This window comes from Ammodytes marinus, assembly GCF_949987685.1.
Source record: "Ammodytes marinus genome assembly, chromosome: 6".
In the NCBI taxonomy this organism is placed as follows: Eukaryota; Metazoa; Chordata; class Actinopteri; order Uranoscopiformes; family Ammodytidae; genus Ammodytes; species Ammodytes marinus.
The window spans coordinates 19,801,054-19,823,834 of record NC_137235.1 but is presented as its reverse complement, the minus strand read 5'-3'; the positions used below and the strand labels follow the sequence as shown (position 1 = coordinate 19,823,834).

Sequence of the window (22,781 nt, the reverse complement as noted above, 5' to 3'; positions counted from 1 at the left end):
TTTTATTTCTTGTTTCAGGGAGATTTAGACACAGGCCAAAGTCGTGGTCTAGACCCACAGCCAGAAGGTATAGTTGGATTTCCTAATGCGGTGCTCCATCGAAAAGATCACTCAGCTGCCCAAAGACCCCTCAACTACCACCTGGCACCACCCAACCCAGCGTTTCCTCCACACCCTGCCAGTGGAAGAGCCTTCCCCCCACAGTATCCCGTTTCCCGGCTTCCTTATCGGGTGGGCCAGCCTCAGCACCCAGGGATGGCCCAACAGAGTCAGCAGCAGCAGCTCAGCCCTGCATACACTGGGGGTAGCCACAACGCTTCCTTCTTCAGCGGCCCCATTCCCCCTCACAGGCCTGTCCAGTCTCCCACCATGGATGGGCCTGAGTCTGGAGGGGTGGAAGACATGAATAGCTCCATGAGAACTCCAATGGGCCACCCAGGGGGGCACCACCCGGGCCTGTCACAGCATAACAGGGTCAACAGCTTTGGGGAGGATGGACAGGATGGAAGCCTGGGAGAAAGTCTGGGTGAGGGGAGCATCATATGTTTCAGTGATTGGTTTGGTATTTTTGCTTGATTTAGGTCCTAGTGTGAGTGCGCCCTAAAGTTAATCTTGTGGTTGTGGTTTCAGACCTGCAGGGTCCTATGGCCCTAGAGGCCCTGAGCCAGCAGCAGCAGCAGCAGCACCAGGCAGCCAGGCTGGGCCAGTGGGGGGAGGCAGCAGGCCCTTTCCTCCAGGGCAGCATGGCCTTCCCTCTTCCCCAACAGCTCGCCCACCTCGCTCAGCCCGGCATGGCTCGCTTCCCCCACCAGCTGCTCCGGGCAGCTAGCTGGGGCCTGGGTGCCAATATGGAGGATGAAGCTGTAACTTCTGCCTCCTCTGGTCCACCTTTCACCAGGTTAGACTAAGCTCCAGTTGCTTTTAGTTTTAATTTGCAATGGTCTAGTTACCTGATACTAAATATTATTTATTTTCTTTTCTTTTGTTTGTTTACATTTTGTGTTTATTCGATAAGAAGAGACAGCAATAGTTAAAGTCCAATTTGAAGCAGTTGAACAATAATATTTTGGATGGGTCTTGTTAACCCTTATTTGTTTTTCATTCACCATGTCCAAGTGTAAACAAATACAATTTGATTTCCCAGGTACCCGGGCCTCTTGCGTGAGATGCCCCCACAGGAGCATCCTGAAGCTAGAGAAGCAGCTGAGATGCAGCCCCCACCCCAGTCCCGTCTCCTCCAGTACCGTCAGTCCCAGTCCAGAGCCTCAGGTGAGCCGCCATCCTCCTCCAACCACGCCGGCCCGTTCCCATCAGGACCTTACTCCCACGACACCGGCCGAGATCATCTCCTCAACGAAAACCTTCTCAACAACCCAGCCCTGCAGCAGCAGCACCCAGGCAACCCCCTGTATAACACTGGTAGCTACCCACATCAGCCTCCAGCCCACTCTACCAGTCCCCCTCCCTCACAGGTCAAATACCTTCTGCAAGAGGCCCAGTGGTCTCAAGGTGGAGCTGCATCAGTGAGTCCACCACAGCAGAACCACATGCTGGGGAACCAGGGCCATGGCCTTCCCTATGGACTGCCCATGATGGCTCACGCCAGCAGGCAGGAGCAAGTCCACTTGATGCAACTTCACCATCAGCACCAGCAGCAGCAGCAACAGCAGCAGCAGCAGCAGCAACAACAACAACAACAACAACAACAGCAGCAGCAGCAACACCAACAACAACAACAACAACAAAGTCAAGGTCCAGACCAGGAATCCTACCACCCACTGTCCCCCAGAACATCAGCAGCCACAGCCATTCACAATGTAGATGAGGTAAGGGTCATTCATGTGTTTTTATTATCTTCAGTGATTTAATAAATCAATGAAAATAGTACATTTGTTCACCCTATCTACCATACTGAAATAAAATGTCTAAAAAAGAGGAGTTAGGGGGACACAGGCACTTGAGGAATATACTGCATGTAGTTACTGTATTAGTGAATCAAACATCATCGCCCACTACTCCGACTTCACATCTCGTTCTCACCTTTTTCCCTCCTTTATCCATGTCACTGCCTGTTCAGTATGAACCCAGGGGTCCAGGCCGGCCTCTCTATCAGCGCCGTATCTCATCCAGCTACCCAGATGAATCGTCTCCAGCCAACCAGTCCCAGCCCTGTGCGTCAGACCCCCAGGAGCAGCACCCTCATCCCCACATACAGCATCATCAGCACCCACACGGCCCCTACGGTTACCCTCCACACGACCTCTGGCCCAGTAACGGCGGGGGTCCCGGTCCGTTCCAGAACATTCCATGTAACGGAGCCGGCACACTCGCTCAGCACCGGGAGCTTCTTGGTAAGTATCCTTAAATAGACTGTCGTTGAGAATCATGTAAGGGTTAATGTATAAAATAAAGACCGACAAGGTGAACAGAAACAGAACGCGTTTGCTATACATTATCTCGCTTGTTACAAGGCATAATATGGTTTCAGGTTTGGTTTTATTAATTTTGAAATAATTGTATTATTTGCGTTAAAAAAATAGTGCGCTATGGTCAGAACATCCTCTATAGCAACGGTAACTATGTCGCTCTGTGGCCAAACTTGCTCACGTCGTCTTGACTGGAGTCTTTTCAGACATTAATCATGACAACGAAGTTCCCTGCTCTTCAGATAAATTCAAAGTCATATTGAAACGGTATTCCATTGTTTTTTAAAGGAGCAGTAGGCCTAAAGAAAGGTGCGAACACACTGCACTCTGACTCGCGGCAAGATTCCATACAAAGTCATAGTACAAGCGTGTCGCCGCACGAATCTGCATCAAGCGGCAGGCATTGAGTGTTTCATGCGGTGCTAAGTTGCGCGGCGTTCACAGAAGTTGGAAATATTTAACTTTTAGCTGCGCCGCGATAGCCAATCAGCGTTTAGCTCCTCCCGACGTCACTCACTTCGGGACGACGGACAGAGGAAAATAAAATTAAAGAAAAAATAATAGTCACTGTTTGCGGGATCCCGGTTCTCTATGACACCACCAGCGTCCTGTACAAGAACCAAAACAAAAAGGAGCAGGGTCAGGCTTCCTGGTAAGTTCTGTGAATATTTGTCTGTTGCCTGTGTACAGCTATCGGTTTTGCTTTATATGAACCAAGTTGGCACCGGTTGGCATTTGGGCAAAGCACCATCAGCACAGCAGACTATCCCACACAACACCGGTTAGCACCAGCATAAAGCTCCAGAGTAGAGCAGGCTTTCCTGCTTATTAGCGGGCGGTGCTGAATATGATCAAGCGGCGCGTTTCTCGCAGCAACCGCCGGCGGCGGCGAGTGCGGTGTTCGCATCTTAACTGTTTGTCCAACAGTAGAATGTCCGTCGGTCGATGGCAACGTTGAATTTTCCTTAACAGCAGGCATCATTGAGAAATAACTGCCTGTTTAATGCCGTGATTGACCAATCAGAACACAGCATTATTCAGTGCCTTGTAATAAGCTAATGTTCATTTACACAGGGTGGTTTTGGTAGCAGGACTGCTATTTATTATATTGGGACCAAGTCTAATTTACCTTTCCTGTCTTTTACTAATGTCCTCTCCATGGGTCCGGCAGCATCAAAGGCCCATCGTCAGACGGAGGAGCAGGTGAAGGCCGAGGCCACAGCAGCACAGCAGACACACCCACACTCCCTCAACACCCTTCAGCACCTCGGACAGTTCCCCCCTCTCATGCCCAATAACAAGCAGCAGCAGCAGCAGCAGCCGCCTCAGGCTCAACAACAGCAGCAGCAGCAGCAGCAGCAGCAGCAGCCGCCACCCCCTCCACCACCACAGGCCCCCTCAGAGGCCGGCCAGGGCGCTCCCAATCTTAGCAAGCCGCCCACTATGTCCTACGCTAGTGCCCTTCGCGCTCCACCCAAACCCAGAGCTGTTCGCCCCGAGCAGGCCAAAAAGAACAGCGACCCCCTCTCCCTCCTCCAAGAGCTGAGTATAGGAAGTTCCAATGGTAGCAATGGGTACTATTCCTACTTTAAATGAGTGTCACCTCTCCCATAATAATTAAGTGATAAAATACAAAAAAAAAAAAAAAAAAGGTAAAATTGTTTCTAAAAACACACAAAAAAAAATAGTGCAAAGTGCATTTGCAACTTGTTTCTTTCAGTAGGTTTGTTTTCTGCATTTTGTTTCATTTTAACTTTTAATTTGTAACAGTCATCTTTTCTCCTGTTTCACATATCTGTGAAGAAAATAAGTATATATAATGAATGCATTACTGGTATATATACATACTCATTATGTATATATGAATATATACTTATATTATCTACACTTGTATATGTACGTAATGCTAAAAAAAAATATATAAAATAAAAAATAAAAAAAGGCGAGATTTGGTTGACCACTTAGCTATCTGCAGATTTTTCCCTATTGAAGTTGGTTTTGTTTGGTTACTAAATAAGTACGTATGTTGACGTTTTTTATCATTTTGTATTCCTCAGTTTTGAGTGGACGTTACGTCTTGATTTTCATACTACTGTAGTTGTGGTAACAGACAAAAGCTAAGTGGTCAACTGACAGAAACTTCATGGAACAGTGTATAGAAGTAGATAAATTTTCCTCTAATCTGTACATATAAAGAAAATAAAAGACTGAATTGTATGCCACAGACATGTCCTTAAATTCCTGTATCATGCTAGCTTTTGCATTATGTATTCTTTTCTGTTTGTTGGCTTCTGATCCTTAATTCTTAGACATCCTTACCTGGGAATTATCTTCTGTGATTTTAGTAATAAATGTGATTATTTACTGGAAAAAAAAAAACAAAAAAAAAAATTAATTGCACATTTTATTTTTCACCAATGTCTCATCAGCAACAAAACGTACAGAGTGAAATTTTCAGAAGAGCAACAACCATGTCGTTTCTCTTTTTGTTTTTAAGGATCAGAGAACACCAGACTTTGCGTTCTGTGATAAGATTAGCCCAAAACTGCTTTGCTTGTGGCCGATGCTCAGTCATTCTGTTTTATTTTATTTCATTTATTTTGTTTGTGTTGACAAAATCTTCACCAGGGAATTTGTTTCAATAACTGCTGGTGATATGAAATGTTTTTTTGTTTTTTGTTTTTTTGTCGCTAATGAACATTGAGCTTTCTTAAAAAGGTTTGCCGTAAACTGAGGGTTTGTGAAAGTGAACCGAGAGTGGTGAGGTCAGAGTGGGGTATCATGATGGGTAAGTTGAAACTGAGGGTGTGATCAACACTGCCAGTCAGACGTTTTTGAACATGCTAAATGTTACCATTTTTGGTTAAATCTTAAAGTATATTGAAACTGTAGATTAAAAGTTAATTACCATGAAATTTATAAATACACATTAATAACATACTAATGTTTGTGGCTTTTTATTTGACTGGAAATGTCCTTCATCTTGGTTACTGTATCAAAGAAATACTGTGTTTTATTCACATCATTGATCCTCTAAATGCTTTTAAAACACCGTTGACATCGCAGATGTTTTGCAGTCAGTTACCCACATTGCCCAAAGATCCTTGGCTGTTTTCTCTGTAAGACAATCTTTAAATCCCTGCATAATATGAATTTATAATAAACAATAATCACTTATCTCTCTCTTACACTGATATTTGCTCCGTTGCATCAAAAGCATTGACCATAAAACATTTCCCTATTCCCAATAACATGTTCTCATTGCATTGCATTCAAAGCAAACAACACTCCTCCCACCCTTTTTCAACACTCGAGATTTAACCAAAGTAGCGTGGTGGAAAAAAACCTGTACTATTAGCTGTTCAAAGACGAATGACTGTTATGTGCCTGTTTGTAGATTGTGCATTATAAGAATGAATTGGTAATGTGGTGGAAGTTGTTGGTCATTCGGAGAATTCCATTATCCCCCCACCCTTTTTTACTCTGATCTGATCTGGCATATTAATATTAACGCGGTAGATTAATCTCAAACCCTTTAGTTGAAAACATGCTTCGTCTATACTCTATGTCCACATTATTTTTTAATCCAACAACCTAGACCTCATCGGGGACATAACTTGGAAGCGGAAGCCTTGATGATTTAAGCCCCTTGCCGGTAAAATATACATATAAAAATAAAATGCTGATAATCGGCTAATGTTTTTCATTTATCATAAATGCAATACTTGAAACAGTCATCTAGTGGACGTTCCTGCTAAATGCTCTTCATCATTTGTTAAAACACAAACTGCCCCATCTGGAAATTGTTAGTTGTAATAAAATAATCCCAATTTTTCATTGCGTTCAAACAGCAGTTAGTCACTTTTCAATCTCCTAAAATGTCCGTTCCTCAGAAAAGCTAATACCCCACGGCAAATAACTTCAATGTGTTTTGAACAGTCAGTCGAGAGCTTCATTAAAGCTATGGTTCTGTTTTAGAATTTTGACTCTGTTTTAATTCAAAAAGGTTCAGATTTTTTGACTTGGCGGAAAACAACACATATTTGTAAATATGCATTTTCTAGGTATTTACAAACAAGAACTTTGGGAGCGCCTCAATTTTGTAGAAGCTGTTCAAAGAAGAGGTATGCCCTTTTTAATTATGCAAATTCACAAAAAAAATTCTACTAATAATTCTAGAAATGGACAACAACAAACAAGTTGCTAGTTGCAACATCTTGTAACTTTTTAGATTTTTTTTTTTTTTTTTTGTAGATGGTTTCTGGCTGATTTGACAAAGAGGAGAGTTTCTGTTGCAGCTTTAGTAGGACAACTTATTTCACTGTATAATACATAGTCCAAGTATATGTTGCTGGATTTGTCTTCTTCTGTTTTCTCACCAATTCACAGCTGTACAACAATCGACATGGATTTTTTTTCTTTTCTTTTTTTTATGTGAAGACTGTTTATTTTATTTTCATGCATGTTGAGATGACCTGGCTGGTTTTTATCCCTGTTTTTATCAGTTTGTATTGATTTGTGGATGAAAAAAAGAAATGAAAAAAAAAAAAGCTTTTTGTCGAACCTACAGAGTCAAATTTTGGTATATAATTTGATGTGTACAATAACTTGTGACATTATCAACAAAATATAATATTTTACTAACACGTCAATCAAATATGTAAAGGTCATGTAAGTTCATTTATTTTCTGCAGTTTCTTAGCAGGGCTAAAGCGGAGGTTGCTCCCCCGGTGTGTGCGTCGTATTGACAAGAGCTTTTAGGGGTGGGGTTTGTTCGAGGAATCACTTTGCCACACAACAGTCGCTGGCTAATCTCTGAAGTTGTGCAATACTTATATTTCACTGCTTCTTCAGCTACACTTTAATTTATTTTCAAAGCAGAGAAGATTGAGCCAAAGACATATTAAAGGGATTTTATTTGCAGCAAATTCCATCATGGCTAATTTGTTTTAAGGCTTCGTCTTTTGTCCATTGTTTCCTAAACCACTTTGACAGGAAACCAAGAGTCTTTGCTCTTGGGATGAAGTTAATTGTAAACATTTTCACCAACTAATTCTACACCATGTATCATCTTAGAAATTATTTCCAAAAATAACAACAAAAAAAGAAAAAGCAACTGGTGTGTGTGTGGCATGTGGAAAGGGAGCAACCTTTTGCCCAGCCAGTAGAGAGCACTGTGTTCAGCCCTCTCTAAACGCCACATCGCCTACTGTTATCTGTTTGCTCTCCTCTCTTCCTCCCTGGCTGCAGTGAATCAATGGCACACCTGTTCTCCCAGCCTCCCAGTCCCATTGGCTCCTCTCTCTCTCTCTCTCTCTCGCTCTCTCTCTCTCTCGTGGGTACAAAATAATGAATAGATCTGTTTTACTCTTCTTCATTTCAATTGGTGGTGGTTATAATAAAGGATCTAGACTGTATTTCAAAGGTTTATTTTATTTTTTATTTGTTTCTCTATTAAAGTGTTTTTATTGAAACCTCTTGACTTCTGTCCTTTTCTCGTGCCGTGCATTACACAGCATTACTATAGAGAAGCCTTTGTGCCTTAATTGAATGTATCAGCTGGCTCACTGTCTACAATCTTTATTCGGGGGCAGCTATTGCCATCATTTCAAAGCTATAGGGCATAGCTTTTTCATATAAATGAATTTTGGTTGCATTCAAGCCATCGCCAAATGAGTTCACACAAAGTTTATTAAGCCTGCTCCACAAAGCTCACTCTGTATTTCTCAGCATGGCAGCGTTTACAAACGGGTGTCGCCCCCGGCACTGGCGCTGGAGCTCAGAAAAACTAGGCTTACGTAAATGTGCCGGCAGTATTGCTGTTGTAATCATTCAGAATTCCTCATTGGGGCAACAGATAGCACTTCAGCTTGAAGTGGTGACTGTATTTGTCAGTAGCAATCACAATCTGGGACTTAGGCCTTGACAGGAAAGCACACAGTTGTATTCGTTTCAATCAATTTTATTTACAGAATTTGGAACAAAAAATAGTAAGAAGATATTTGAAATGGTCAATCGGTAGGTTTGTGGTGCTTCTGAGTGGATGTGTGAAAGTAAGAAAGTGGTGTCTAGTGTGAAAATACTGATGCTTGCACCTAAATGAAACCAACAAAAGATTTTTTTTGCACAAGGGGAAGGGCCAGTAATGGAGTGAGAGAGAGTCGAAATGATGGCAGCTGTTTATAAAAGATCCATTCTGTTGGACTAATAAATCGTCCACCTACCAGGACTAAAATGGAGACACAAAGTGCAACACGGAGAGCCAGAAAGCAATCACACATTTCATCAACATACACCTGTCCTTGCTTTTTTTTGTCCAAGAAAGCAAAGGAAACAAGAACTAACCTCAGACAACACACGTTCTCCAAAGCTTGTCAAGATTTTATTTCCGTTACAAAGTTATGGCACATAACAAACACACACAGAATCTATTAAATTCAAAGGCGTTTTTATTTGCATGCTATATTCAATTAAAAAGACAGCATGTTGCTATAGATATTAGTATTCCTGTTTGATATTATTATTTTTTCATTCTTCTTAACTTTTATTTGGTTCAGCAAATATACAGTGTCAGAATAAGTACCAAAAAAAGCCAGTCAAAAGAAAAATGCAATAATAAAGAAACTATGAAAGTTTGAACCTTGCAAAAAGTGGCAGGTTTCTGACAAAAAGTTCAAATACATAATTTGCTACCATCTAGACACAATGGGATAGCAGCTATAACCTGATGCCAAGCAAAGTCAAAGCATGTCTGGTGAGAGTTTATGTGAGTCTCAGCTACAGTATAAAACATAATGAGGTTCATAGACCACCACATTTACTATTTCTTTGTAGTAATACAGTTTTGATAGCAATCAAAATTAAACCTGTTGTACCCCACTTGAATAACTTAATTAAGACCTTTGATGATGAGACTTTATTGACCTTTGGGAGGTGGTTCACAAGCCACCCAGCAGTATATGGATTAAGTGAAATCAGTCCCACCTTTACCAATTACTACAGGGATTTATATATGAATGCATAAATGCATCAAAAATTGTGATCCAGTTACATAATGTAATATATATAATTCTGAAATGTTTGGGTACTTTAAGTATGCTTTGATAATAATATCTTTAAACTTGTGGGTAAATGTAAACGTTTAGTAAAAAAAAAAAAATAAGAAATTGCAATGCTTTCGCTTGTAACAGATTATTGCTATATTGTTGTATTGTTACTTATATCTGAGTAATATGTCTTGAGAATTTCTTGTACCACCACTGGCTCTTCCTTGGAAATAGTTCATAGTTTAGCAGTATGACGGTTGTAATTTAGCAATAACCCACATAAAGTGCAGCATTGCATTTCCAAACTCAATCATTGCCAGTTGTATAACTGCGTGCAACTGGATAACTCAACTGTGTCATATTTCCTTTTTGTATTGAATAGTGATGGTGGGATTCAGCTGGCTACTGACGGCCTATTTTAAAGCAAAATACAATTTATTTTTCAATTGACATAAAAGTAAGTGACAGCTGAGCTGGGGTAAAACAATTATAATGACAGGAATATGAACCAAGAATTTGTTTTGTATTAGTTGGGTTTGAAAGCTTTCAGTAGAAGTTAAAGGCATTGTATGTGCACCTGCTAGAACTGAACCTTTTCCAGCATGAGCATGGGTGTTTAGCATTCAGCTTGCCACACACACATTCACACACTCTCCCTCTCTCTCTATACACACACACACACACACACACACACACACACACACACACACACACACACACACACACACACACACACACACACACACACACACACACACACACACACACACACACACACACACACCTGCTCTGTGCTAATGCTTTGCTTGCAATCAATGATTTATTCACAAAGTTATTAGTGTAATGAAATGTCTGTTCTCTTTGAAGGTTCTATACTGTATAAATAAAAAAAATGTACAACTTAACAATTGACTACATGTGTCTCGACTTCTCTTACTTAATTTATATTTCTTGTCAGCAAGTGATTACTTGAGCGATCCCAAAAAAAAAATCAACAGACGAACATTAGATATGTACACGATAGCATATATAATGCAGTAGGTAAAATCACACACAAGTCATCAACTTTAGATTTCAGACTATAATCACTGTATATATCATGTAAATGTATCCAATATCTTATTATATTTTTTAATTATGCATAATGAGGACATTTGGGAGACCGAACCACACCATGGTCAGGTTGGCTCTTACTGAGAATTTTGGTGGTTCTCTAGACCTGAGGTCAGATTTTGAGCTCTGGTCTCCAACAAGAGCCATATCTTAGGAGGTGTGCTGGAGTTGGACTGACGTGTTTTAACCTTCTGGGTGGGCATTACTGGACGAGGGAGGTACACTTCCCATCATGCTATGGTCCATCCACACCCCACCCCACAGGTTCATGTCATTGTGACCTTATTACCCTTGTAAGGCCATCTCTTTTATTCTTGAAATGAATCTCACATCTGAAAACAAAACAAAATGGCGCCTCATCCTGCATTCATCCGTCTAAGAAGTATCTAGCCATTTTTTTTCACTCCACTTGATCGGGCTCGGCGTCCATGCACGTCTCCCATGGATTCCTGGGCATCTGGGGCATGGAGAGGAGCAGGAGGGCGATGCCAGTGAGGAAGAGGAGGACGAAGCCTGTGCAGGCGCAGGCGAAGGACCAGGCGTAGTAGTATTCGATCCAGATGGTGTCCTCGCTCTCGATCATGCGTTTGACCGACTGACGCATCACTTCCAGGGAGATGAAGGCGCAAAGACCTTCAGGGGAGGAGGAGAGAGGTGTGTCAACAGCTTGTACTTAAACACTTTCTGTGAGATTCCTGTGCTCTCGTTCAAATGACAGCATGTTGCATTAAGGCTCAATGCTGTGTTGTGCCCCCAATGAAGCCTTCAAGGCAGCGCTGCCTGGAAGGCCCTAACCCTAACCTTAACCTTATCTAGGCAGCGCTGCCTTGAAGGCTCTGTTGGAGGCACAAAACACCAAACACCTGCATTACCGTAGCTAGCCACCGTAGCTAGCAACAGGCTCGTTTATAGAGCCTAGGCTGTGGTATTAACAATGGATTTCTTTTCAGCACACACACACACACACACACACACACACACACACACACACACACACACACACACACACACACACACACACACACACAATACGTACAGGTAGCGGATGGGCAGATATTCACAGATTTTGACAAAAAGTTATTTTGACAACAAGTGTTCTCTAGAATTGCTGACTCTACCTTTAAGGCGAAAGGAGGTTTTTGCATTCTATTCTGTAAATGCTTTGCAGGGAAAGTCGAATGTGACCGAACCCACCTGCGAATGCGAAAAACATGCCAGCAGGTTTGAGGAGGTAGTCTCTTCCTTTGCCTTTCCCAGTACATGATCCAGCCAAACACAGGGAGCCCAGGATGATGAAGGCCAGACTGAAGATGGAAATGGCAGCAGCGGAGATGTTGTACTCTGGACAGAAAGACACCAAGAGCGTTTACATGATACGGTTCGTAAATATCCTTTGCAATACAACTTTTTGTTTGAATTGTCATCATAGAAGGTCATTTCACGTGTTTCATAATAGATATGTATATGTTGGGGTAAATTAACTTGGATTTTTATTGTGTGATTATTTCAGTTAAGACTTCCCTTTAGGAATGCTTTTTCTTTTGTTGGGCAAAAAAAACAAGGTCTGAATCGATCACTGAATATATATTTGTATCAACTATAGTGGTAACACCACATTTTCTACTATCACTGGGAATACACTGCTTTAACAAGCAGTATGAATTATTGAAAAGCTTCTGCCATTATGAATGGAGCAATAGCAATATGGGATTGCTATATAACACATATTTTAGGCATTGGGCCATATAAATAAGGCTTTAGTCGTCCCTGTCAATTGAAGCAATGTGTGGGTAGTTGGTGACAACAACAGCCAATTTGTTGACTAATTGCTTGAAGCAAAAATAACCACACATTTATTTCAAGGCTGAGACCGCTTTCCTCGTAACCATTTTGTTTGGTCAAATGTGAATTTGTTTTACATTTTGAGCCAGTGCCTATAGATCCTTCAGAAATTAGCTGGTGTGGCACATGGGATCACATACATGCAAAGGCAGTAAGGCACCACTTGGCATTAGGATCAAGTCACTTCTCCACTAATGCATTTTTCCCATTAAAGTAAATACCTTTGCATTCACCACACACATATATACTTCATGGATGTACTTTGGTCCTTGTGTTTACTGAGTGTGTAACAGGGACAGCAGCTGGCTCGTTTTTTCCGAGCAAAGAGGTAGATAGGATGCAAGGCCTTTGATCTGCCGTCTGTTCACCTGTGAACCATGCCCAAGGGAGAGGCACTCCTTTGGGGGGAGAGAGCCTTCATCTCCTACTGGCAGGGGAGGTTTGGCCACACCCTGAACACCTTGCATTCTCTTAGGTTCTGCATTTGGTTACCATACATGGGAATTCTCAACACTTGCATCAATGTAGACATCAAAGGGTATCAGTGTTTCGGTCATACACAGGTTTACTTAATTGGACCGCCGAAAGATTCTTCAACCCTCAGAGACGTTGGATTGACATGTAAAAAAAAAGTTAAGGAAAGTAGGCCAAAGGTGTTTGAGTTTGAGGTCACAATATTGCAGAATGTGTGTAGATGTTTTTTTGTTTTGTTGTGATGTGTCAATTTACTGTGGGTCAATGTGTATAATTTTGGGATTCAATGAAGACATTTGCATACTTTGCTTTTTTTGATGTTTGAAGAAGGGATTTGATTTTTTAAATGTTTTCAATATTCACTTTTAGATAGACCAGTTCTATCTATTTAAATATTTATCCATATGCTTTCTTGAATAATTATTTTCCCCCACTGTCGGGATAAATATGGGTTGTGGGTTTTCATGTTTTGTATGTCCTGAAACTGAACCCGATCCTGAAAAGGCAAAGATCTATTCCCACAGCATCATATACTCAACAAGATTTTCATTACACTTCATTTGTCTTTTACTGGCAAACTCCCTATAGCAGAAAAGAGTCTTACAGTATGGGTGGATGTACCTGTGGTGACATACATCTACTGTGTTCATTCAACCATATGCACCATTATGGTATATAGCCTAATAATCGCTCAGTCAAGAGTGAATAAAACTACAGGGAACTTATTGCTCAGGGCTGCAATTATTCCAGCAAACTTGGAGCAGTGTGTCTCCAAAGGGCCAGCCATCAGCACTGGGATGCTGCATGTGTGTGTGTGTGTGTGTGTGTGTGTGTGTGTGTGTGTGTGTGTGTGTGTGTGTGTGTGTGAAGACAGGGGAGGGGTACCCATGAATGCTTGCATTAACGTCTGTGATCTTAGCGTGTTGGGGCATGTACGAGTTAATACACAAGATTATTCACATTTACACCCCCAATAATTGACTCTGACAGCACTCCATATGTGCTCTTCCCCATAACGCCTATTACATGAGATGGATGTTACTCATTGGCGCTGGCTGGGCACAGCATGTTCACAGCTGTAACAGGGTCAGTGGGAAGAGAATGGAAGGAATGGCAGAGGGACAGGGATTGGTGCTAAAACCAAATAGATACAGCCATAAAACGCTGACTTTGCTGTGTATACGCTACATGTCTTGCATTGCTACAAAGGCACCATAATGTGAAACACTGGCCACCTTGTGTCAGTACACACTGTGAATTCTGTGAGTTAGTGAGTAAACTATGACCCCCAGCTGGTGAACACTGTCAGGGGGAAAAAAAACTCCAACAACAGTAACAAAGGCATTGGTTTGTGCATCCAATTCTAATATCCTTATCTAATATAATTTCTGAACGGAAAAAGAAAACCATAAAAAATTCTGAGGCACACTGTTAATCTTTTGAAAATATAAAGACTCCGTTTTTGAAAAGACATGTTGTGGAACATAAAGGTTGAAAATGACGATGTAAGATTGAGACGGTAAGGCCTTTTCACCCTGCACCTGTGAAGGGTGTTGATGTTTAACTTTACACACACTGGGCTGTCCTCGTGTTCCAAAGAGCATATCCAAAAAAATGAATCTCTTCCTTTGTTGTTATAAGATATGATGGAGTAATGAAAGTAATCATAATAGGGGGAACCAAGTATATATAAACTTACCTTTTTGGGTTTTGTATTCAAATATCTCAGCATCCTGCCCTGGAGTAAAGTGTCTGAAGTAGGTGCAGTTTTCCTCTGTGAAAAGAAAGAAAATCTAATTTATTTCAAAGTTAAACCTGTATTCATTGATTTCCTTTCTTTGGCCAAATTGGGGTCAGCACAGTGAGCCGTAAACACAACAGTGACAATCGTGTTATCACCTCATAATGGCAAAACATGCAGGCAAAAAGCTGCCAATTTAGCATCCAGCAGACACACATAAACATTATCATTTACTTAGTGTCACATTTGTGGCCAACTGATAGCCATATATCAAATTGTATCTACATTATAACTCAGTTTTGCTCTTGAGGGAAATATCGGTGCCATGCCCATTACGATCCAGTGGGAAATATGTCGGACTATTTGGCTGTTGGCATAATGGGCTGTTTGGATTATGGGTAGTCATGGAAAGATCTTGCTCTTTAGCTGCTAAATGCTCCACCACATTAACCAGCTAGCCTCTACATTTGTCTGACTGCAGTTTGATGTTGGGCAGGTAGTTGTATTTTTTGACCTTTTTTCTGAGAACTGCTTCATTCTGCTGTAGCCGAAGCTAAATAAAACGGCCCTGTACATCTAGGGGGAATTGCAAGCCTTTAACTGTTTCAAATTCAGATTATTTGAGTCTATCTGTTTGCTGTTTGTTGACCAAAATCTATTTTTAATTCAAATCAATTTGCCTTAGTTCAACCAAATTTAAGTTGCTGGCAAAAAAAAAATCTTTATCAAACTGGTTTTACCCTATTATACAATGCAAGGTGAAAAATAACAGCTTTAGCTTCTGCTGTAAGCTCCACACCTAAACGTTGTTAGACTTACATTTTATTTAACAGAATAACCTGAAGTCATGTTCAGAGCCAAGTCCTCTTCCTAGTCAAGCTTTGCCCCATATGCTTCTGCTGTAGTCGGCTGTACTCCAGCTGCTGCAATATACTGTGTGAATATGATACTTTTATTGAACACGTCACACAGTGTCAGATCAGTCTAACTCTGTTTTTCTAAAGCATCTCACAGGCTGACACCACCAGGATAATATTAGCGCTCAAATGGTTGCGTGATGCCGTGCAGACCCTGGTCTGCTTTGTGTGGTTTGACTGTCAAAGTTAGAGTGGTTACAGCCAACGCAACATTTCATTTTTTCTTGAACAGACCCAGAGTGGTGTTCAGCCTTGGGGATTCACACAAATGAAGCCACTCAGCTTTATGTGATCACAGGGTATGATGGAGTACAAACATTCTTTGATGCTATGACAATTTTCTTTTTTAAATACAGTTGAAAAGCAGGTTGGTTTTTTGTCAAATGTCTCTATTACATTTGACTGATCCCATAGCACATAATTCCAATTGGGTGATGGGGATGGGTAAATGTATACAGTAAATGTGCAATACTGCTTGTGGTTAAAAGTGGTTTGTGAGAGTGACACCTGAGGCTTTGCCTCATGTCACATGTGTTTCTGAAAGCAAAAGCATGTATTGGCGAGGACCGGTAAAACATTATACATGAGAAAGTGACAACCCTTGTGTAGGGCCTATGTAACACCAGACCACTATTTTACTTAATCCAATACAGAGTTAAGAGCACATCAATCATTTTGGTTATGCCATAAGGTTTCCACTTACAGGCATGCTCCTAATCCCATCACATTCAAACATCAGTGCAATGCTGTCATGTCACAAAATGTTGTACTGCATGGTATCATATCAGGGTAAGAGCTCAATGACTTCATGCTGGGAATGAAAATAATCTCGCTGTGTACCCTTGAAACCATGAAAATAAACAGAAAGGGGGGGGGGGAGAAAACAGGTTTATTTCATTTCTGAATATTATATTTCAAGTCAACATGTTTTCAAATGACTAGCTTTTTAATGCTGTATGCCATAATGTGACGGCCTACATACAAAAAAAGATATGTTTTTATGAATGAGTACAGGGACTGGCTATCAGAAGAAAGAAAATAAACAGTTGTTACTAAGCAACCAGCTCCACTGTTTCCACTTTAGCAGGCATATAACAGGGTGCGATAGAGGCGTGTCACCTTGTTTTACTTCCAGCCAAACCTTGCATTCAAAAGAGACTGTGAAACAGTAACACCCAACAACACCTTCGTTAGCAGGTAATAGGGTCTCATCTCAGGGGAGAAATTTCTTTTTAGGACTGAAAAAGTGTAAGAACTACCACGCGGCTCTTCAAACACAAAATGCAAATCTAGTTTGTTATGTACGCTTAAGTGGAGCCACTCAGCATGTATTTAGCCTTGGAATGTAAGCTTTTAGCTCATTATCTGTATTAAGCAGCTATAACCACATATCACTGGGTGTGTGTTGCCTAATTACACATTTTTTCTTTTTTGTACCATCTTTAAAGTGCAAGCTTCAATACGAGCATGACGACAAGCAGATAGTCATATATTAATCTGTATTCCTCTTTTGAAGCATGCTGCCATAGACAAACACACACTCACACGCACGCGCACACACACACACACACACACACACACACACACACACACACACACACACACACACACACAACTAAGATTTTGCCAAGAACTGTGAGCCCCTGTCTAATTTCTTCTGTCACCTCTATTTGCCTGTCGGTGGCCTCCTTCATTCTTTGAGGTCCATTCTTTAAGGGTCAACACAGGTGTAAATGCCTCAGGTTTTTATTGCAGAACCTTTTTAATGAATCATGCACAAACATTTGTTTAGTTCAATAGAATTCAATATACTTCACGTTTTTTTTATTTTATCTTCTGATACTTTGCGGGCTCGGTAAATTGGAGGACTTACATTCCAAATAAGTGAAATACAGCCTTGATTCAGCTGTAAACCCACATCAGCACATGGACACATGTCTATATAATCTGAAAATACATTTGTGGCAGTCCCCCAACTCTATATACGAGCCCTATCCCTGGGTTGGTATGTTGCCATTTGAGCACCTACTATAACTGCAAAATACCAGTGGTTTCTCTACTTGCTTTTTGGACTTGGCATCCCATCCTCTGAGAATGTAAAGTAATTTGAGTGGCTGTGTGGGCTGCACGAAAGACTTGAAGCTACAGAAGGGTGTCGTGGGAACGGTGTGTTGGGACAGCAGGTCTTAGCACTATGCTTGAGTCTTGCAGGCGTCCCCGTCACTCAGAGGAACGCTGGATCTGACCCTTGCGACGTCCACCCAAGACAGCTGAGTATTTACATGGCTTGTATTTATAACTACAACGATTTGCTTGCTAAACAGTTTGCACAATATTATTTAAAAAAAATCCCACCTGTTTCTGTATCAGCAACCATGGTGCAAATAGGCTACATTATAGTATTTTGGCCGTCTTTGTATACGGTGGCCGTTAAAACTGCCAAAATGTCACCAGAGCACAACAAATCCAAGTGGTTGCAATTCCTTTAATTGAACGTGGGGAGTGACAAGGAGGAGCTTTGCATCCGATGTTGCATATTCACAGCAGCTCTGAAAAGCCAGCATAAGAGGGGATCCAAGTATGAAGAGAAAGCAGGACAGCTCATGCTACACTATAGCACCTAGCACTGAAATAGTCCTCAGGGGAAACCCTTGTTTGGTTGACATTTTGTTTCATATAATGTAAGTCTGCATTATACACAAGGTATCCCTGAGATCATCTCTCCATTTGCACTTTGTCAGCAGTGGGCTCAAGAACAGCTCAGCTCGCCATATTTTCCAGATGAGTGTCTCACATCAACAGGACCGCCTCACACACTGTTTATGTCCTGCTTTGGCTCACAGGTTAACACCGCTCTGACGATGTGGGGCAATGATAAACAAAAATGTTCTTGTCCAAATACAGCTATCGAACTGGGAAGAACATCTACCATACCAGAGTAATATATGGTAGACATGAAAGCAATTTGTTAAGAACAAGAAGAGCAAACTATAAAATATAATGAATACAGTATAATATAATAATAAAAATCACTTTCCAATTGTTTATGGATAACCAAATAGTCATTAGGTTGCACTACATAACTTTGGGTGTGTTAGAAAAGTTAAAATCTTCTAAGGTATTGTACATTCTCTTAACTGGATGAACAAACACTGTTTGAAATTAGAAAGTTACCTTTAAAGTTACTGTTTCACTGTTGCCGTGTACATCAGCAGAGCCTACATTTTTTTTACAAACATATTCTAGTCATAAGTTTGGTTCCAGGTGTCTCGAAAAACAATTTTGTTTTGATTGACGTTGATATAATTATTCAATACTAATAATTACATGTAGAGTAAACATGTTTGCTGGATCTGCAGATGTAAACAAAGCCTCCTACCCAGAAACTGCATAGTGCATATTCAATGAAAAACAGTTGATAAATGCTCCAGAAGCATTTGGCACTTTCAAATAATCTCTCCCACGTCTGGCCTGGCTGAGCTGATTTCATATATTCAGCACATGCCTGCCATGCCTGCACCAGTGGACCCCCTCAGGCATTTCAGCTGCTCATGGAATGGCCCTGCTGTGCAGACAGTGTCTGGGATTCCCCAGGGTCTAACAGCCACCATCAGTCAGGGAATATTTTGGGAATTTCTTTCAACTTCGTCGGACAAAGTTTTTGACAAATTTTGGTCATGATTTGGAAGAAGGTAAAGGTTACATAGCAGGGTGAGGTTACATAGCAAAACAATCAACAGTCACCTAATGGTTTCTCAGATAACGGTCAACGTGGCAGCTGGGTGGCCGCAGACTCTCACCATAAATCATTGAGGCGTGAGTCACTGCTGTTCAGCAACTGCTCAACACTGTTTACAAACAGTTTATCCATTTACGGTTTTCTCTTTATTCATGCAGCTGCAAGAGCATCTGTTATTGGAGAAATGTTTATTTTGAGACATTCATAGCATGAAGTGAGTTTTTGTGAGGTAATCAGGATATACATGACCTATTAGCTGACAACCTTGTGTCAGCATCTTTAAGGGCTGTAGTGGAAGTATTTAGATCCTTTGCTTAAGTTGAAGTTTAAATACCATTACAGATTAAATTCTTCTAAAAGTATTTATGTTGTTGTGTTATAGTTATGTTTAATAAACACATACGACATAAACTGTAGTTAACAACAACTATTGCTATCAAATGCATAATGCGTTAATGCGAATAATTATAAAGAAAATAGAGACAATATTCTGAGATAGAACCCATTTATCAACTGGAGTTTCATGAGGAGTGGTTGCCAGAGTTACTAATATATTGTTGAATTAAGACTCTTAATGACTGTGATTAATAAAATGATTAAAATAAATGAAATGTATTTAAATAAAAAAATTAATTATTATTATTCACCTTTAATTTAAGTAGTAGGGGAGGACGGGTGAATGTGAGACATTGGGTAATGTGAGACACCCCCTATATCTAGTCCACGGAACACATTTTTGGTCATGTGAGATATGTTTTCAAGCCCCTCTCATTTACCCTTGGACATGAAAGAGAGGACCTCATGGTAATGTTGTAAGCAAGTTTTTTTCACAAAAATGTCTTTATTGTATGTCAAAGTACATTTTCTTGCTGTCAACGTAATCGATTGTTGTGCCTAATCAAATTGATTCAGGTAGAAAAACTTCTATCATACATGCTGATGAACTACCAACATATGAAACCATGTGATGATGATAACTGAAGATAAGCCTGAATTGGTGAGAGAGGTAGTGTTTTCTCAAATTGTGGCAGTGGGGTAAAGTGAGACAAATGCTGTGGGTTAAAGTGGGACAGTGTCTGTGCCCTCTTTTAATGAATCAATTATATTTGAGGTAGCAAGGAGACTAGTTTGAAAAGACAAAAGACAAAGTGGGCTGGAGGTGGGGGTTGATGGTTTGGATGGGTGTCACCAAGGCCATGGTTTGGCACGTATGTATGTGGGGGACAGGAGAGTGACCTTTAACATCAATAGACTCTAAGAAATATGTCTTCATTCAATGAATGATCCCAATAAAACAAATGCAGAAAAAAGACTCAAAAGATGGAAAATGTCAGCTGGGTCTAGTCCTGTTCTGAGTCCCTGACTGCTCTGGTTCTGATTGTCCTTTGCTCTGACCCCCAGACACTAGTTGGCTCTAAGGGTCCTGTGTTCTGACCCCCAGACTGTGTTTTAATCTAACTGGTTCTATCTGTCATTTGAATGTTAATTATTGAATATGAATTATATGTTGTATTTGATCAGAGTTACTTTCAAGTGTTTAGAAAAATGTTTTGCTTAATTGACCAAACCCCATGATTCTGTTACTAGTCCGACATTAGTTTTGTAATATTTGGTTTTCAAGCTAGCTGTCAGGATTCTAACTGTTACAATTTGTGTTGTTATGGTAGTTTGAGAAAACCAAAGTAAATATGTTCTAGGTTACTTTTCCTGTTATAAAAGTGAATCCCTTGATGATGTCCCCCACAGTGTACGTATCTCAGTTACAGGCACCCATGTTTTTATGAGCACCAATTTACCTTCTTTAGGCTGTTATCTTTCTGTTGTTTTTTTGTTGTTGTTGTTTTTGCTAATAAACATCCTTAAATAGAAGAGGGGCACCGATCAGGGAAATCAGCTGCTATGTGTTTGTTGTTTGCTTGGGGAAAGCCCCTGTGGTGACTCCTTGGATCATGCCATCATTGGTTGATGTCAAATTAATTCATGTGGTCAGTTTGAATCTTTACTGCTACCAGACAGCTAAAGCATCCTCCCATGGCCTTGTCATGGAGTTGATACCATATCTGAGTAATTCAAAGCACAGGCAGTAAGGATCATCACACAGATGCGACTCAATGGTGGACTTGGAAATCACCGCAAGATGGTCTGAACATGAAATAACCTGAGAGACAAATGCAGATATTTCAACAGCTATCACTGGCGGCTGACAATGGAAATAATATTCTTCAAGTATGTTTCAGATGGAAAATCAATGATGGTCTTCCAGTCAAAAAAAAGTTTGTGTATTACATTATGGCTGGGTCCAGTCTGCATGTCACTTAATACAGAATCTTTCTTCCATGTCGAAAAGGAAGTTTTTAATGTCACATGACACGTCTAGTGATCCTGCATCAGGACCTTTATTCTTAGACCCCTCATAGCTCTGGGCTGGATTGCATTGACATATAGTATAGAACCACGCCTTTGTTGTAAATAGTACAGCAGTAGAAACAAGGTGCCCACTCAGCCTAAATGTCACATTATTTGCCAGTTACTCAAGGTCTACGCTCCAAATTTCTCTTACCTCCAGGCAGGCTGATGGGTCCGCAGCCGTGCCCCTCCACGTAGGTTTCTGAGCTGATGTAGATGTACTTCTTGCACAGCCTCCACAGGCCAAAGTGGGCCGCCTCGCAGGTCCCATTGACTTTATCCACCTTCGGGCTGAGCACGGCCCAGTGGTCTGTCACCACCGCCGTGAACATGCAAGCCATTCCCACCAGCAGCACGAAGATGGCAATCCTGATCTTTGTGCGCTTGTGCATTTTTCCAGTTGCTGGGATTCTACTGTTCAGTGAATATTCTTCCCCACTGGGAGAAAAAAAAAATCAACAAAAATTGATTTTCTTCAATGTGGGCACACTAGTCTGTGTCCCGAGAAATTATTTTCCTCTGAAGCAAGATTCCCACAAAGTTTATTCTCTTGTTCTCTCTCTCCGCCTAAGGTTTGTGTCTTCTTCTTTCCCCTGTCGCAAATCTGTGCCTGGAGTTCGTAGGGAAGGGGGCCAGACTGCTCTGTCCTACTTTTTCTTGTCCCCCTCTCCTCTACCCTACCATGAGTTGCTGTGCGGCCGCGGTGCTGCAAGTTTAGACATACAGCTGTTGAGGTATATCAGGAAAGTTGATGACCAAACCAACTGGCTGCAATGGGCGTGGAGGCTGCTCCATGTGTTGGTATAGGTGTCATGCTGGGGCAGAGGGGTGAGGGGTACTATAAATGTGACTGGTGAGTCAAGTTGTCAGGCCTGTCTGCTTCTCCGGTTACAGTGCCAGTGGCCGGAGATTTGTGTAACGTGCCATTATTAGTGGGCTCACATAAACAGTGTCTCGCATCCAAATCTATGCTCAAACTTTCAAAATGGACATTTCAGCACTGTGGGAATAGTTGGCCCTACTTCTAGTTTCCTCCATTGGTTACAGTGGCTGTGTGATCACGCTGTGTGTCTCACT

At 41.1% G+C, this 22,781-nt stretch overlaps 2 protein-coding genes across 2 annotated transcripts in view; one reads left to right on the top strand and one right to left on the bottom strand.

Moving 5' to 3' along the window:
- helz (helicase with zinc finger) overlaps positions 1 to 7,900 on the top strand; it is a 64,822-nt gene extending 56,922 nt beyond the window's left edge. Inside the window, exons 29-33 of the mRNA XM_080029493.1 lie at positions 19 to 526; positions 631 to 898; positions 1,145 to 1,826; positions 2,078 to 2,351; positions 3,598 to 7,900. Coding sequence (XP_079885619.1) covers positions 19 to 526; positions 631 to 898; positions 1,145 to 1,826; positions 2,078 to 2,351; positions 3,598 to 4,022 — 2,157 coding nt within the window. The 3' untranslated portion in view covers positions 4,023 to 7,900. The remainder of the gene's footprint in view (positions 1 to 18; positions 527 to 630; positions 899 to 1,144; positions 1,827 to 2,077; positions 2,352 to 3,597) is intronic.
- Positions 7,901 to 8,972: 1,072 nt separating this feature from the next.
- Positions 8,973 to 22,290, bottom strand: cacng1a (calcium channel, voltage-dependent, gamma subunit 1a). The gene is made up of 4 exons (XM_080028760.1): positions 21,859 to 22,290; positions 14,601 to 14,675; positions 11,780 to 11,926; positions 8,973 to 11,218 (listed from the first exon to the last, which is right to left on the bottom strand). The coding sequence occupies exons 1-4, from the start codon at positions 22,094 to 22,096 to the stop codon at positions 10,986 to 10,988; spliced, it is 693 nt and encodes a 230-aa protein (XP_079884886.1). The 5' UTR covers positions 22,097 to 22,290; the 3' UTR covers positions 8,973 to 10,985.
- Between the last annotated feature and the right edge of the window lie 491 nt (positions 22,291 to 22,781).